At 45.7% G+C, this 13,417-nt stretch overlaps 1 protein-coding gene across 2 annotated transcripts in view; it reads left to right on the top strand.

The window, feature by feature from the left end:
- Window positions 1-13,417, top strand: part of PLD1 (phospholipase D1) — a 135,764-nt gene that overhangs the window by 57,315 nt on the left and 65,032 nt on the right. For both annotated transcript variants that reach the window (XM_081190054.1, XM_081190053.1), the window contains exons 2-5: window positions 6,309-6,491; window positions 9,594-9,721; window positions 11,251-11,396; window positions 12,628-12,736. In XM_081190054.1, coding sequence (XP_081046180.1) covers window positions 6,338-6,491; window positions 9,594-9,721; window positions 11,251-11,396; window positions 12,628-12,736 — 537 coding nt within the window. In that variant the 5' untranslated portion in view covers window positions 6,309-6,337. The remainder of the gene's footprint in view (window positions 1-6,308; window positions 6,492-9,593; window positions 9,722-11,250; window positions 11,397-12,627; window positions 12,737-13,417) is intronic.

Here is a 13,417-nt window from a genome sequence, read left to right on the forward strand (position 1 = left end):
GAGCCCCTTCCAACTCTACAATCATATTGATTCTGTGAAAAGCCACCCAAATTGGTGGCCCTCTAAGATTGTAGGCCATTGGTGGCACATTGGCCATTTTTGTTAGTTTTTAGTTTCCTGGTCTTCTCAACGGTTTGGGGTAGCTCATGAAAGATATGTTTTATCACCGTTGCCAGTTTGCAAGCGTTCTCGAAAATAGATGCCCAAACCCAAGAAGCCCCTTGGTGTATTTGCTCAGTAAGGGTTGCTGATGCGCAGAGAGAAGGTTTTCGGGTTTTTCCTCTAAAACCGCCTTGCTTCTCCCAGCCGCTGATGCTCACGGTTCACAGGAAGAGGAAGTCCAATAATGAGCAACTGACTCACCTCCCACTGACAGGGTCAGCGCTGTGCCAAAAGGAGAGAGATTTCTATATGGAGTACGTTCCTGTGTGGAAGAGCTGTTAGTCATGGAGATGACTGGAGGGAAGGTGAACTTCGGCTCAGTTCCAAGAGGTGCCAAAGATCTACTACAAAGTGTAAAGAGTAGTCACACTGGTTGGGAGCAGCGGCTGTAGTGCTATTGAGTTCAACAGAAATGAAGGGGTTGGCTAACTGTAAGTTGAAGAGGGTCATGTCTCTCTAGGAGCTATTGCAACATTTTTTTACAAAAAAGATGGTACCCACAACTGCATAGGATAGTTGCTGTAGTCTCACTGTGCGAACAACACAGGCTTGGGCCTTTCTAGGGATTGGGGCAGGTATTCAGACCCTTTAAGTGAGGGATTCTACAATCAAGTGGAATATAAATTTTATGAAATCAGTAAAAATAAGTATCACCCAGGATTAACAACGCGGTTTATTTGCGGTGAAATTAAGTGTGCAATGAATGTGATTAGGACCTCCTAAACCCAAGGAGGCGGGCGCTGATGGAAGTTAGTGGAAATTGTTCGGTTTGGTTGTGTACCTTTTGATGTTTATTACTACTTTTGTTATATTTGTAGTTATGGAATTTGAGCATGGTTTTAACTTTGGAAAGGTGGCATACAAATAAAATGATTGATTGATTGATTGATTGATTGACTGATTGACTCTACACCCCTTGGTCTTAAACCCATTCCCACCCAACAAATTCCCTCTACTCTCTCCCTTCTCCATCTTCCAGTTTACAATAATCCCTCTGCCCCCCAACTGTTAGGCCATGCTCCTTTCAATTGCTTCCTCCCACATAGCATTCTGTGCTGCAGGCTCCCTGCTCTGCCCCAAACACAAACACAAAACATGGCTTGTTAGATAGGCATCCCCTGTGGTGCTATCCCACATGGTTATAGTATGTGTGCAAATCCTGTAGCCATCTGGATAGGGATGACTGCAGAGGTCTTCCCCAGCCAACCTAACAATCTGGTGGGAAAGGGGATTAGAATATTCACACACACATACCACAACCCTGCTCTTTGTGGTGCTACAGGTCTGTGTGCGCACAGGTGTACACGAAGCAGGCCACAAAGCGGTGATATTTGGTCCACTATGATACAAAACACACCTTAGGTTAATTGGCGAAGGTGTATTATGCATCGTCTTTCTCTTTGCCAGTTTGTTTGTTTTTTAAATAAACAATTAATAGAAGAGCTTAGGGAGACAAATGGATGCTTGTCGGTTTTCAAGGATCATCCTGACAGCAACAGACACTAATGTAGGTTGCTTCAGCTAGGCACATCTCAAATGGCTTTGCATCTTATTATCCTCCAACCCCCGGAAAATGCAGCGCCGTTACTTAAGTTCATGGTAAGGCTGAGCCTCACGTCTGAAGCATTATTGGCCTGAATCAGAACTGGTATTCCACGTGCTTCAGTAATGCATTGCATTGTGTCTCTTCCCTCTCCTGTTAAATGTATGCAAAAAACACCTGAGCGTGGGCATTCAGAGATTAGGGTTGGCGGTGCTGGTAAGGGCCTTTCACTGCTGCAAGGACCAGCCCTGTGCTGTCCTTACCTGTGATCAGGAATCCTGATTCAACCAGCGCCACTGATTCATGTGTAGAAGCCCTACCAGTTGTGTGCACATAGGGGCCCATTCTCACCTTTGGTTCCAGCGCATGGAAGTTGGGAGCAAAGCCCTAGATGTGTTCACTCTGCAACGTCGCATGCAGGCGGGAACGAAGCTAAAAAGGTTTTCTTATGCTTGCTTGTGCTGTGGCTTGGGTAACCACAAACGCAGGCAACATCCAATTTACGCGGGAATTACGTTCTGCACCTCTGCGTGTGTAACCAAAATTGTGTACTGTATATTTGGAGCACCCTGGAGAGTGCGAGGAGACCCTCCCCAGACCCCAAAGAGGATGTCCTCTTAGGGATCTGGGGAGGGTCCTCTTGTGAGCCAGGGGCGAAGCGAGACTTTGCTGAGGCCTTCCCTTCAACAGCTGACATGCGGGGTAGCGTAGCAGTAGCAGCCACTTCCCTGCACCCCACTGTCTCATGCGAACTGGAAGGACAGTGTGGCTCCCTTGACCGGAAGCTTCCAGAACGAGCAGAGGGATAATGGGCCTTGCACAGGTGACGCATGGGGAAGCAGCTGTTGCAGCTTTGCTACCTTGCATATCAGCTCTCCTCTTCAGGCTCTGGGTCTCCTCGCAAGCCAGCAGGACTGCCCTGAGTTTCCCCCCTGCTTCTGGGTTCCCAGCACCGCATGTGTGTGTGGTCACACGCAAATGCAGCATGCATAAATGGACGTTTCCTGTACAAAAATTGATCATTATGTAGCCAATGGCGGACAACATATTGAGGCTGGGAACGGTGAATGTCAGCATGTGGTTCCATGCATAATCCCAAAGGCTTCCCGCTTAAGCTGTGATCAAATTGCTTTGCTCTTTTCCTGGGAAAGGAAAAACATGAGAGCTATGCATGTAATGAACTAATTACCCTGTTCTTTGCTTACAACCTGTTTCCTTTAATTAACCTCACGCCCCTGTTTAGTGGCTTGTCCGATGATCTGGGAGCATTCAGTTCCCACAAACGACCCAAAATCCCCTCTGGACAGTCATCATTGAAGAAAACTCATCAGTTTAAAACTGCTTTGGGCTGCATAATGTTGACATGCCTTTGAGATTGCATAATACTCACCAGGCAGGAACAATGCAGTGTAAATAAAAGTGGAAGAAAAGACACAGAGATAGTTAACGGAATGAGGAACAGATTCTTCCTGCTTCCCATGCAGTTTTGTCACTCCTGAGACAGCAGTGCTTTTGATGAGTGAGGTCACCACTCTACTGCCCTTCAACATGTGGCAACGTTATTATTTTGACCCCACAGGCAGAACCTGAGGGGATGCATTGCAATATGGGGACATAAGGAAGCCACTGTGGTGTTGTGGTTAGAGTGCTGGACTAGGATCTGGGAGACCAGGGTTCAAATCCCTACTTAGCCATGAAGCTCAGTTCCCTTTTGCCTCGCCCTGCCCCACACATTTGGGTTGGGAAGCCAGAAGACAGCAGCACTGCCCTTCCTGTGCTGCCCCACTCCTGGCCCTGTGTCTGCAGCCGGAACAACTTTTGCTCGTCTCTAGAGCCCTATAGGATGCATGAAGCCCGGCGCAACTTGAAAACTCAAAAGCAATTGAAGTTGCTTCAATAAAGGATACTGCTATCATTGGTTATTTGGCTCCAGGGCAAAAAGACTTAACCCTGGCGCTTCGAGAAATGTCAAGAGCTTTATTACTTTTGCAATTACGCTGCCTGCAAGAAGACCAGCACATATATGAAAGTCAGGCGAATCTCTTGGGCTTTGTCCTCAAGCTTAATGGGTGAAGCAATTCAGTTCCTACGACTCAGGCACATGACTTGGTGTGAAAGACTGCTGATTGGTTGTACAAAAGGAAGATATTGCTTCCTGGGGCTCATCCAGTTCATTCAAGCATGTGTCATGCTGTTTCCATCTGCCTTGAGTTTTCCTGTACAACAATGCTTTTTATATATATTAAATATCTTACGATATTTGCACTTCCCATTTCTGATGGGCTGTACCAGGTGTGTAATTCCAACCCTCCCATAAAATGATGCTTCCTACAAATGCCAGGCTGATTCATTCATATAATTAGCTGTGCGTTTCTCTCTCTTTTATTGGAATATGCATAGAATGAGCTTGCAATAAGGCATTTGGGGTGAAATGAGTGTGCCCAAATGAGCCTTTGTGGAAGCCCAGGAAGGCTCACAATTAGACCTCGAGTAGGAGAGCTGCCAATATATTTCACATCTAGCAACCCTTTGGTTTCAGATCGTAGATGGGTAGGCGAGTCTAAAAAGCCCGGGACACCTATTTTCATGGGCCTCTAACAGCTATAGTAGCTCATTTACCAGAAGTAATGCATTTAGCATTAACTCTTGAAGTATATACCCAATTCTGAGCAAACTAAGCCTCCTGAAGCAAAAGATACACCAGGAGGCATAGTTTGGTCAGAATCGAGTGCACACTTCCAGAGTATATTCCATTGAGCCTTGCAAAGCAAGACCACTTAGAAGCCAGACCCTTCTCCAGACATAAACCTAGCTTTCTGGTATTATTTCACACTTGGTGGTTTGAATCCTTCATCCAAGTACAATATACTCAAGCGCTCTTACATTTCCTGTCCTATTGGAGTTGTACCTTTTAAAATACTTGGCGGTGGTGGTAGCGAAAGGATTGTGGTGTCTACTTTTGAATATTTTAAAGGGATGCATCCCTTGTCATACAGAAATGTGCCCTTCATAAATGATGAAGTGCTTTGTCCTTAAATATTTATACAAACCAAAGGCTTTTAAATTTTAGAGAGCTCCAGAGAGCTGCGTTGGGGAGGGGGCCAGAGAGGGTTGTGTGTTGTTGTTTTGCTAAGGTAATCAATATAATCTTATTTCAACCAGCATATTCTGGAGTAGGGGATCCCATTTTCCTTATTCCAGTCTCTGCCTTGAATGGAGAGAAACAGGTTGCCTCAAGGAACACCCAAGGCCAGGAATTCATTTTCCGTTCTCGCGCTGAGCTCACAGCCTGTTTTACACATGTTTATTATTTATACACATGTTTATTATTTATTCATAAAATTTATACCTCGCTTGATTGTAACACGCCTCAAAGCTGCTTACAAATAGATTGTCGGCGCTTTCCTTTCTCGGTGGAAGGGGAGGCGTATGCCTTTGGGGGTGAAGTCAAACCGTTGGAGAGTTATTGTGCCTGCAGTGGCTGCAGAGACTGATATGGAAGAGACATGTTTTGTTGTAGTTGGGGTAGAGGAAGTTGTCCGGTTTTGCTGCTGTAGATGCACCATGGCGTTTCTTCTCTCTGTTCTCCTCTTAGCGGTCATTCCTCCTCTGGTCACTCTTATGAGGTTGAATCCTGACAAGACAGTACTGTTCTTGGGGGACAGGGGGCAGGCTGGTGTGGAGGACTCGATGGTCCTGAATGGGGTAACTATGCCCCTGAAAGACCAGGTGCGCAGCCTGGGAGTCATTTTGGACTCACAGCTGTCTATGGAGGCGCAGGCCCATTCTGTGTCCAGGGCAGCTGCTTACCAGCTCCATTTGATACACAGGCTGAGACCCTACCTGCCCACGGACTGTCTCGCCAGAGTGGTGGATGTTCTAGTTATCTCCCGCTTGGACTATGCAATGCGCTCTATACCTTTGAAGGTGACCCGGAAACTGCAACTAATCCAGAATGCGGCAGCTAAACTGCTGACTGGGGGCGGCCGCCGAGACCACATAACTCCCAGTACGTTTCCAAGCACAATTCAAAGTGTTGGTGTTGACCTTTAAAGCCCTAAACGGCCTCGGCCCAGTATACCTGAAAGAGCGTCTCCACCCCCATCGTTCTGCCCAGACACTGAGGTCCAGCTCCAAGGGCCTTCTGGCTGTTTCCCCACTGTGAGAAGCAAAGCTACAGGGAACCAGGCAGAGGGCCTTCTCGGTAGTGGTGCCCGCCCTGTGGAACGCCCTCCCATCAGATGTCAAAGAGATAAACAACTACTTGACATTTAGAAGACATCTGAAGGCAGCCCTGTTCAGGGAAGTTTTTAATGTGTGACATTTTGATGTATTTTTAATCTTTGTTGGAAGCCGCCCAGAGTGGCCGGGGAAACCCAGCCAGATGGGCAGGGTACAAATAATAAATTATTATTATTATTATTATTGATACATGACCTGACTGACCATCTCTAGTCAGATAAAACAATAAGATCAAGGGGGAAAATCACAACCATACTTTCGAGCTCCCCCAGAAATAGGGCAAGCCGATGGCTCTTTGACGTTGCCGCAGATTTCAGGTAATAAGAGTAATGGAAATTCTTCGTTTTCTTCACTCAAACAGCCCCCCCTGGGTGAGTGTGAGCCTTTAAGATGTCTCTCAGCAATGAAAGGAAATTGAACACCTCAGCCTTGAGGAAAATAGCCAACGACATGACCAACATCATCGAAAGCCTGGACACAAGGGAGCTCCACTTCGAAGGGGAGGAGGTGGATGCGGACGTGCTGAATGACCCCAAAGCACCTGGTGAGTCAGTGGCGCAAAGATGTATAATAAGGGCCTTCTTCTGCAGCAGAATCGGACTGCTTTGGAATCTCTGGGTTCATTTTTTTATTATTATTTTAAAAAGGTCAATTTGCTAGTCCTCATGAGAGTAGTGCAGGGGGAATCAAATTGTGGGTGGTGCTTGGGAAAATCTCAAAAGGGATACAGGCTGAATGAGAGATTTCGCAGTCACAAGGGAAGTCTTCAAGGAGCTGCGTCACTTTTGAATGTAGGAATCTGCCTTATCCCAAGACAGACCATTCGTCTATTTGGCTCAGTACAGTGGACTCTCAGGTTGCGAACATGATCCATGTGGGATGCACGCAACCCACAGCAGCGCGTCTGCGCACACACGGGTTGCGATTCGGCGCTTCTGCGCATGCGCAAAGTGCGATTTAGCACTTCTGCCCATGCGCGACTGCCGAAACCCAGAAGTAACCCGTTCCAGTACTTCCGGGTTTCAGTGGTCTGTAATCCGAAAAAACGCAACCTGAAGCGTCTGTAACCCAAGGTATGACTGTATTGTCAACATGGACCAGCAGTGGCTGTCCAGGGTTTCAGACACAAATCTTGCCCAGCCCTACCTAGAGATGCCAGGGACTGAACCCGGGACCTTTACGAAGCAAATTCTCCACCACTGTGCCAAAGCCTCTTCCCCAAAGTTTCTTGCTCATCCACCTTGGCTAGTATTTCCTTATTTCCTGTGCTCCAGCAGCCTTATCTCCAGTTGTCATAGCATTCTTCCTTCTGTTACCTGCTATAAAACAATCCACTTTTTTAATGAAAGGCTGCTTTGCTCTAAAGGCTCTCTCAAAACCTGCTTCTTCTACGAAAGGTCGAAGTCAAACCAGTTTTGGTTCGGCTCATCATGGGAAGGAGCAAAGAGCTATGCAAGATTCTCTGCTGGAATCTTCTAACATTCAGCTTCAAATTCTAGCGTTATGAGAAAGGAAGAGAAATTTTTCCCTAGCCGCTTTCTGTGCATAATTTTATTTACTTCTATAAAATGCTGGCTGAGATCCAGAGAGGCCTATAGATGCATGTAATGTTGTCAGTGTTTGACTTAGGATCCCAAGTTCAGAGCTCCACTCAGCAGAATGAGCTAAAGAGCCCCCTTTTCTGGGAAAAAGGGTGGGATATACAGTAAATAAATATAATAACAATATTATGGCCTGAATCGCCATGTATGTCGATCCCAATTTCTGCTGTTGCACATGAAAAACAGAACACGTAGCTCTGTGCTTTTATAAGAAGCTAGCACACATACAGCAAAATAATAATTTGAGCAGGGAGCTTTACATTCTTCTTTGTACACAATGGAAGCTTGTTCCTCTCTGCCAAGCTGCCTGTCTCCTCTGTATTGCTACTTAAATTGTAATATTCCCCTCCTTTCATCACTTTCCAATCTTTCAGTTGCCTAAATGAATTAACTGCAAACAAATAGCTCGGAGGTTGATGAAATGTCGTTTATTTTTCTGGCTTCCTAGTTTCTGCTGGTTTCCAAGAGACTTGTGTAGAATTTATGGCAGGAGCAAATCGGCAAACCCAGCCCAGTAAATAAAAGGAACTGCTGCACCAAGCAGGCTGCGCCCCCACTTGTTTGACAAGTAGAGTTTAGTTTAAAATTCATCTGCATCGCTGAGCAGCAGTAAATACTGTGATGCATATTTTCTTTAACAGGAACCATAGTCTTTATCATACTTTTCATAGAACTGTAGAGTTGGAAGGAACCACAAGGGTCATCCAGTCCAAGCCTCTGCAATGCAGGAATCTATTGTCCAACATGGGGCTCCAACCCACAACCCTGAGATTAAGAGTCTCGTGCTCTTCTGACTGACCTTATCCCAGCAGTATCTCAGTTGCTGCTAAATCTTCTCCCATGAGTTAGAATGCAATGGGACTTTGATGTGTGAATTGAGGGATAACTTTGGAATGAGCACCGCCAGTCTGCTTCAGGTTTTCTGTGCCTCTTCAGATTAAAATCTGTGTTTATTGCAAGGAAATGTAGGACACTCAGCATATGATAGGACAAATTCCTTGGCACATAGAACTCCTTGTTTTTTAAAAAATAAATTTTGTGGATTTTAGCTGTTTTTTCTGCAGTTTAATTATGTAGGTTGTCACCTGAGGCTCTTGTTCCGAGTCTCCCGGGTAAACACTAAACTTTAAGACCAGATTTTCTGAAGCTGCCCCAGTCACAAGGATTATTATGGAATGTGAATCGTGGTGTGTGTAATGATCCACCCCCCTTTTAAACAGAGAAACAGACCAAATTCATGGGTTGAGTAAATGCTTTAAAACCCCAAATTCAATCCCTGGCATATCCAGTTAAGGACTAGAGATGGGTGTGGGTTTTTTGGGTGGGGGCAGGATAAAGAAACACACCTGATTGGTTTTCATGACAACCTTTTTTTAAAAAAAATCACAAGCTGATGTAGAAATATGGTGATGTTGTTAAATTTATTACCTGTCGCTCTCTCTGAGTTCCCAGGGTGAATAACAATTTAATTTAAGAGTGAAAAGGTGAGAAACTGAGATTTAACAGAAAATGACAGAATCATGCATTGCTAAATGTAAAGGTAAAGGTACCCCTGCCCGTTATGGGCCAGTCTTGACAGACTCTGGGGTTTGTGCGCCCATCTCACTCTATAGGCCGTGGGCCAGCGCTGTCCGGAGACACTTCCGGGTCACGTGCCCAGCGTGACAAAGCTGCATCTGGTGAGCCAGAGCAGCACACGGAACGCCGTTTACCTTCCCGCTGGTAAGCGGTACCTATTTATCTACTTGCACCCAGGGGTGCTTTCGAACTGCTAGGTTGGCAGGCGCTGGGACCGAGCAGCGGGAGCGCACCCCGCCGCGGGGATTCGAACCGCCGACCTGACGATCGGCAAGCCCTAGGCGCTGAGGCTTTTACCCACAGCGCCACCCGCGTCCCTCATGCATTGCTACTTGGTTGGAAAAAAATATCCGTTATGTGCTGCAATGTCTCTTATTTAGCAGCTTTCAATATTAAACTTTTGCCTGCTGTGTTCCAAGCTGTGCTTTAAAGGACTGGTACCAAAATTGCCATTTCATCATTTGCAGTGGGCATTCCGTTCTCTGCCATTTATAACACTAAAGGATTTAAAGAGGCTCATACACAGCCCTACCTAACTGGGTGTCCAATCCGAGTGCGAGTTTTGGAAGTGGAACGCTGTACCTCAACAACAAAGGTCAGATCTTATTTTCCAGTGCAGCGCTTTAAAATATATATATATATATATATCAGTTCACATTTCATGATGCATCCATGTTTCTGTTGCTAAGTGCTTTGCTTTTTGAGGTGGAGAGTGGGATGGAAAGTTGCATGAAAATAAAATGGTAAACTAAGGACTGAATTCAACTAAGTCATTGCAGTAGCAGAAGCCAACTCAACAGAACTCCTCCCCTTGCATAACCCTGCACCCTCCCCAAATCGGTTCAGGGGATTGGGAGACACCCCACCCCCCCAGAACAGGGCAGGGAGAAGAGGGGAGCTTGTTCCACCTGGGAGGCAGAAATGTTTGCACTGATTAAACTAGGCATAGGCAACCTTCGGCCTCCAGATGTTTTGGACTACAGTTCCCATCATCCCTGGCCACTGGTCCTGTTACCTAGGGATCATGGGAGTTGTAGGCCAAAACATCTGGAGGGCCGAAGGTTGCCCATGCCTGGATTAAGCAATCTTGTTAGCAGCTCACCGTTGAATTCCAACCTGCATGTTTTATCAGACATACATAACATGACCCACAGAAAACTGCTATTCTAAAACAATAGGAGACCATATGTGGTCCATCTGTAGAAGCTGATGAACACGCTGACTACTAATTGGAATTTGCATTATGGGACCTGAAAGCTTTTTAAGGCAGAGATTCTCTCATTTTGACATGGTGAAACTTTGCCAAGTAAAAAATAATAATAATTCAATTGTTCAAGCTTCTCCAAATGTAATGAAGACTTGTGGAACTGACACTTTTGCAAGCGCCACATAATGTCCATTCTGCACTTGCAAAGAATTGATCCTTCAGTGTGCTCTTAAAGAAGCTCTTAAATGTCTCAGGTAGAGGCCTTTCCTCGTCTTGCTAACTTACATGTCCTTCAGAAATGGTAAGATTGACAGGATCCAACCAAAGAGTCCCCAGCAGTGCAAGGATTTCCACTTGTGCAATGGAACAACACCCCCCACTCCTCCTCGTGCACCCCCTAAATCTGTTTTGGGAGTTTCCCCCAACTCTCCGGAGCAGATTTGGGGAGGGCACAAGCCACACGGAGGAGATGGGAGAGGAAGTTCTGTTGCACAAGACGAAATCCTTGCTTATAGAAGTCATTCGTTGGATGCCACCCAAGGTCTCCCAGTTCCAAGGTCAACTCTCTTCCTAAAGGTTACCAGAGCATAGATGACAGAAGTTAGGCTGTCCCTGTCCAGACAAGGGGCGCAGCTGGACCACTAGCCGAAGCTGATGGAAGTCACTCTGCACCATCGAGACCACCTGAGCCTCAAGCGACAGCAAAGGGTCCAGAAGTACACCCAAGCTACATACCTACTCCTTCAGTGGGAGTGTAACCCCATCAACAGCAAGCAATCTCCCATCCATCTGGTCTGGGGAATGGCCCACTAACAGTGACGCCATCTTATCTGGACTACAGGAAGGTTGTACAAACCCAATTTGTTTTAGGATGCAATGGGGTTAGCACCATTAAACAACTTTGTTCTTTCCTGAAGGTGCCGAGTCTACATGTTTACACCATTGAGTTGACACACGGGGAATTTACATGGCAGGTGAAAAGGAAATTCAAGCACTTCCAAGAGTTTCACAGGGAACTGCTGCGGTACAAAGCTTTCATTCGGATCCCCATCCCTACAAGAAGGTAACAACGGCGCAAAGGCCTTTCTAGGCCATGATTTGCTTGTGGTGGAATTTTAGGTTTCACAGGACATAAGAGCCATTTCCAGAAAACGAATGGAATACCTTGAACGTTTAGCGCTCATTTCCGTGTTATTCGATTCCAGAAAAAAAACACAAAACTGTTTGCAGCCCCTTTAACCCTAAAAATCACGGGAGTAAAAAGTGACAAATTTGGAGGAACCAAAGTACAAATGTTTGGAATGGGTGGCTGAGTAGTGACATCGCCCAGTGACGTTCTTCGTTGTGTCACGTATGAATGAAATTTAGCACTACATGCTAGTATACTTATTGAAAAGCCACAATTCCATAACATAGCAGGTCCTGGAGTGTAGAAGGAACATTAGAAAATGGGACACAAGCACTATAATCAGGAAAACGAACGCAATATTCCTCATGTCCATGCATCTATGATTAGATGGCTTATATCCAGAGGCACTTTATGAGCACAGCTACACCATATGTTTAAAGCATGCCCATAGCTCATTTTAGCAGTCATGGAAACCCCTGGGAAACTGTAGTTTGCTAATGAAGCTGGGAATTGTCGCTCTGTGGGGTCTGCAGCCTTAACAAACTGCAGTGGTATAAGAATGCTTTCAGTGTAGCCTGTTTACCTTAACATGTGAGATTCTGTTCTCCTGCATGGTGGGCAGAATACATGAACATTGTAAAAATTTGAAAACCAATAAAAAAGATTTGGCAAAAAAATCCCCCCAGACGACTGGCAGAATCCGAGACCAGGGAGAAGAGTCAGTGAAAGAAGACTGGAGGAAATTTAAGACTTATTTACAGAAACATTGCAAAATTTTTGAATGTTGATGACGTTGAAATGAATCGAAGGGGTTCTAGCAACAAGGTAAAATGTAAGAGGAGATTGATAAATAGACAAATTGAATTGGAATGAATTTGCTGAACCAACTTTAAAAAAGGGATACAAAAAAGGGAGGCGTGAGGAAGTCAAGAAAATAAGTTAACTAAAGATGAGTTTAAAAAGAGGGAGTTTTGTTTTTTTTTCTTTGTGTGTTCTTCTTTTTTCTTCTTTTTTCTTTTTTGTGTTTAATGTTTGTAGTTTTGTATTTTGACTTTGTATTTTTCTGTTTTTGTATTCTTTCTGAATTTTTTCACTGATAAAACTTAATAAAATATTAAATTAAAAAAAAAATCCCCCCAGACAACCCAATCGCTGTATTTTTCAGACACACGGTCCGAAGGCAGACCATCAAAAGGGGAGAGGCAAGGCAAATGCCAAACCTACCGCGCACCTCTGACAATATGGCCAGAGAAGAACACCTGTCCAGCAGAAGGGTAAGCGTCCTTCCTCTTGTGGATCGTCTTCAACCCTATTCCAAGCCCTTCTCTCAGGCCCTGGGGACTCTCCCTGAATCACACACCCTCTCCCCAGGCCACGAACCCTCTCTGGCTCTGCTTCACAACTCAAGTGTTTCTGCCTGGCTGGAATTTGCCCTTGAACTTTGATGATGCTTCTTGCTTGGTCTGGATGAAAGACAGAGAGGGGAGTGTGAGTTTGTGTCAGGAACTGGCTGGATACTGATGACTGAGCACCGGGAGAAAGCTGGTTGGAGACTGACTTTGAAGAAGGGATCCATGATCTGGGGGAGCCTGTTACAGCCAGGAGAAGAGAGTCAGAGGCAGGAGAAGCTTTAGGATTGGAGAGGGAAGAACCAGGTGCAGGAGGAGGGAGAGAGGGGTCAGGCTGGCTTCCACACCTCCTCCTCCTCTCCCCGTCTCTCCTGCTCCACTGTCTCCCAGGACCAGTAGAGGGGCGAAGAGGGAGGAACAGAAGGTTACCTGCAGGCGTAGTCTTCGGCTGACTGTGCACAGCTTGGAGGGGGGAGATACATAAGTTGAAGTCGGGTGCAGGGCCTCTCTGTTGCGGCAGCTGCCTCATTGGGTGCACATCTCGGAGTAGCCGAGAGATGTAGGACTGATGGACATGCCTTTTCCTAACATGTAAGTGTGCTTTTT

The sequence above is a fragment of the Podarcis bocagei genome (assembly GCF_964188305.1).
Source record: "Podarcis bocagei genome assembly, chromosome: 4".
In the NCBI taxonomy this organism is placed as follows: domain Eukaryota; kingdom Metazoa; phylum Chordata; class Lepidosauria; order Squamata; family Lacertidae; genus Podarcis; species Podarcis bocagei.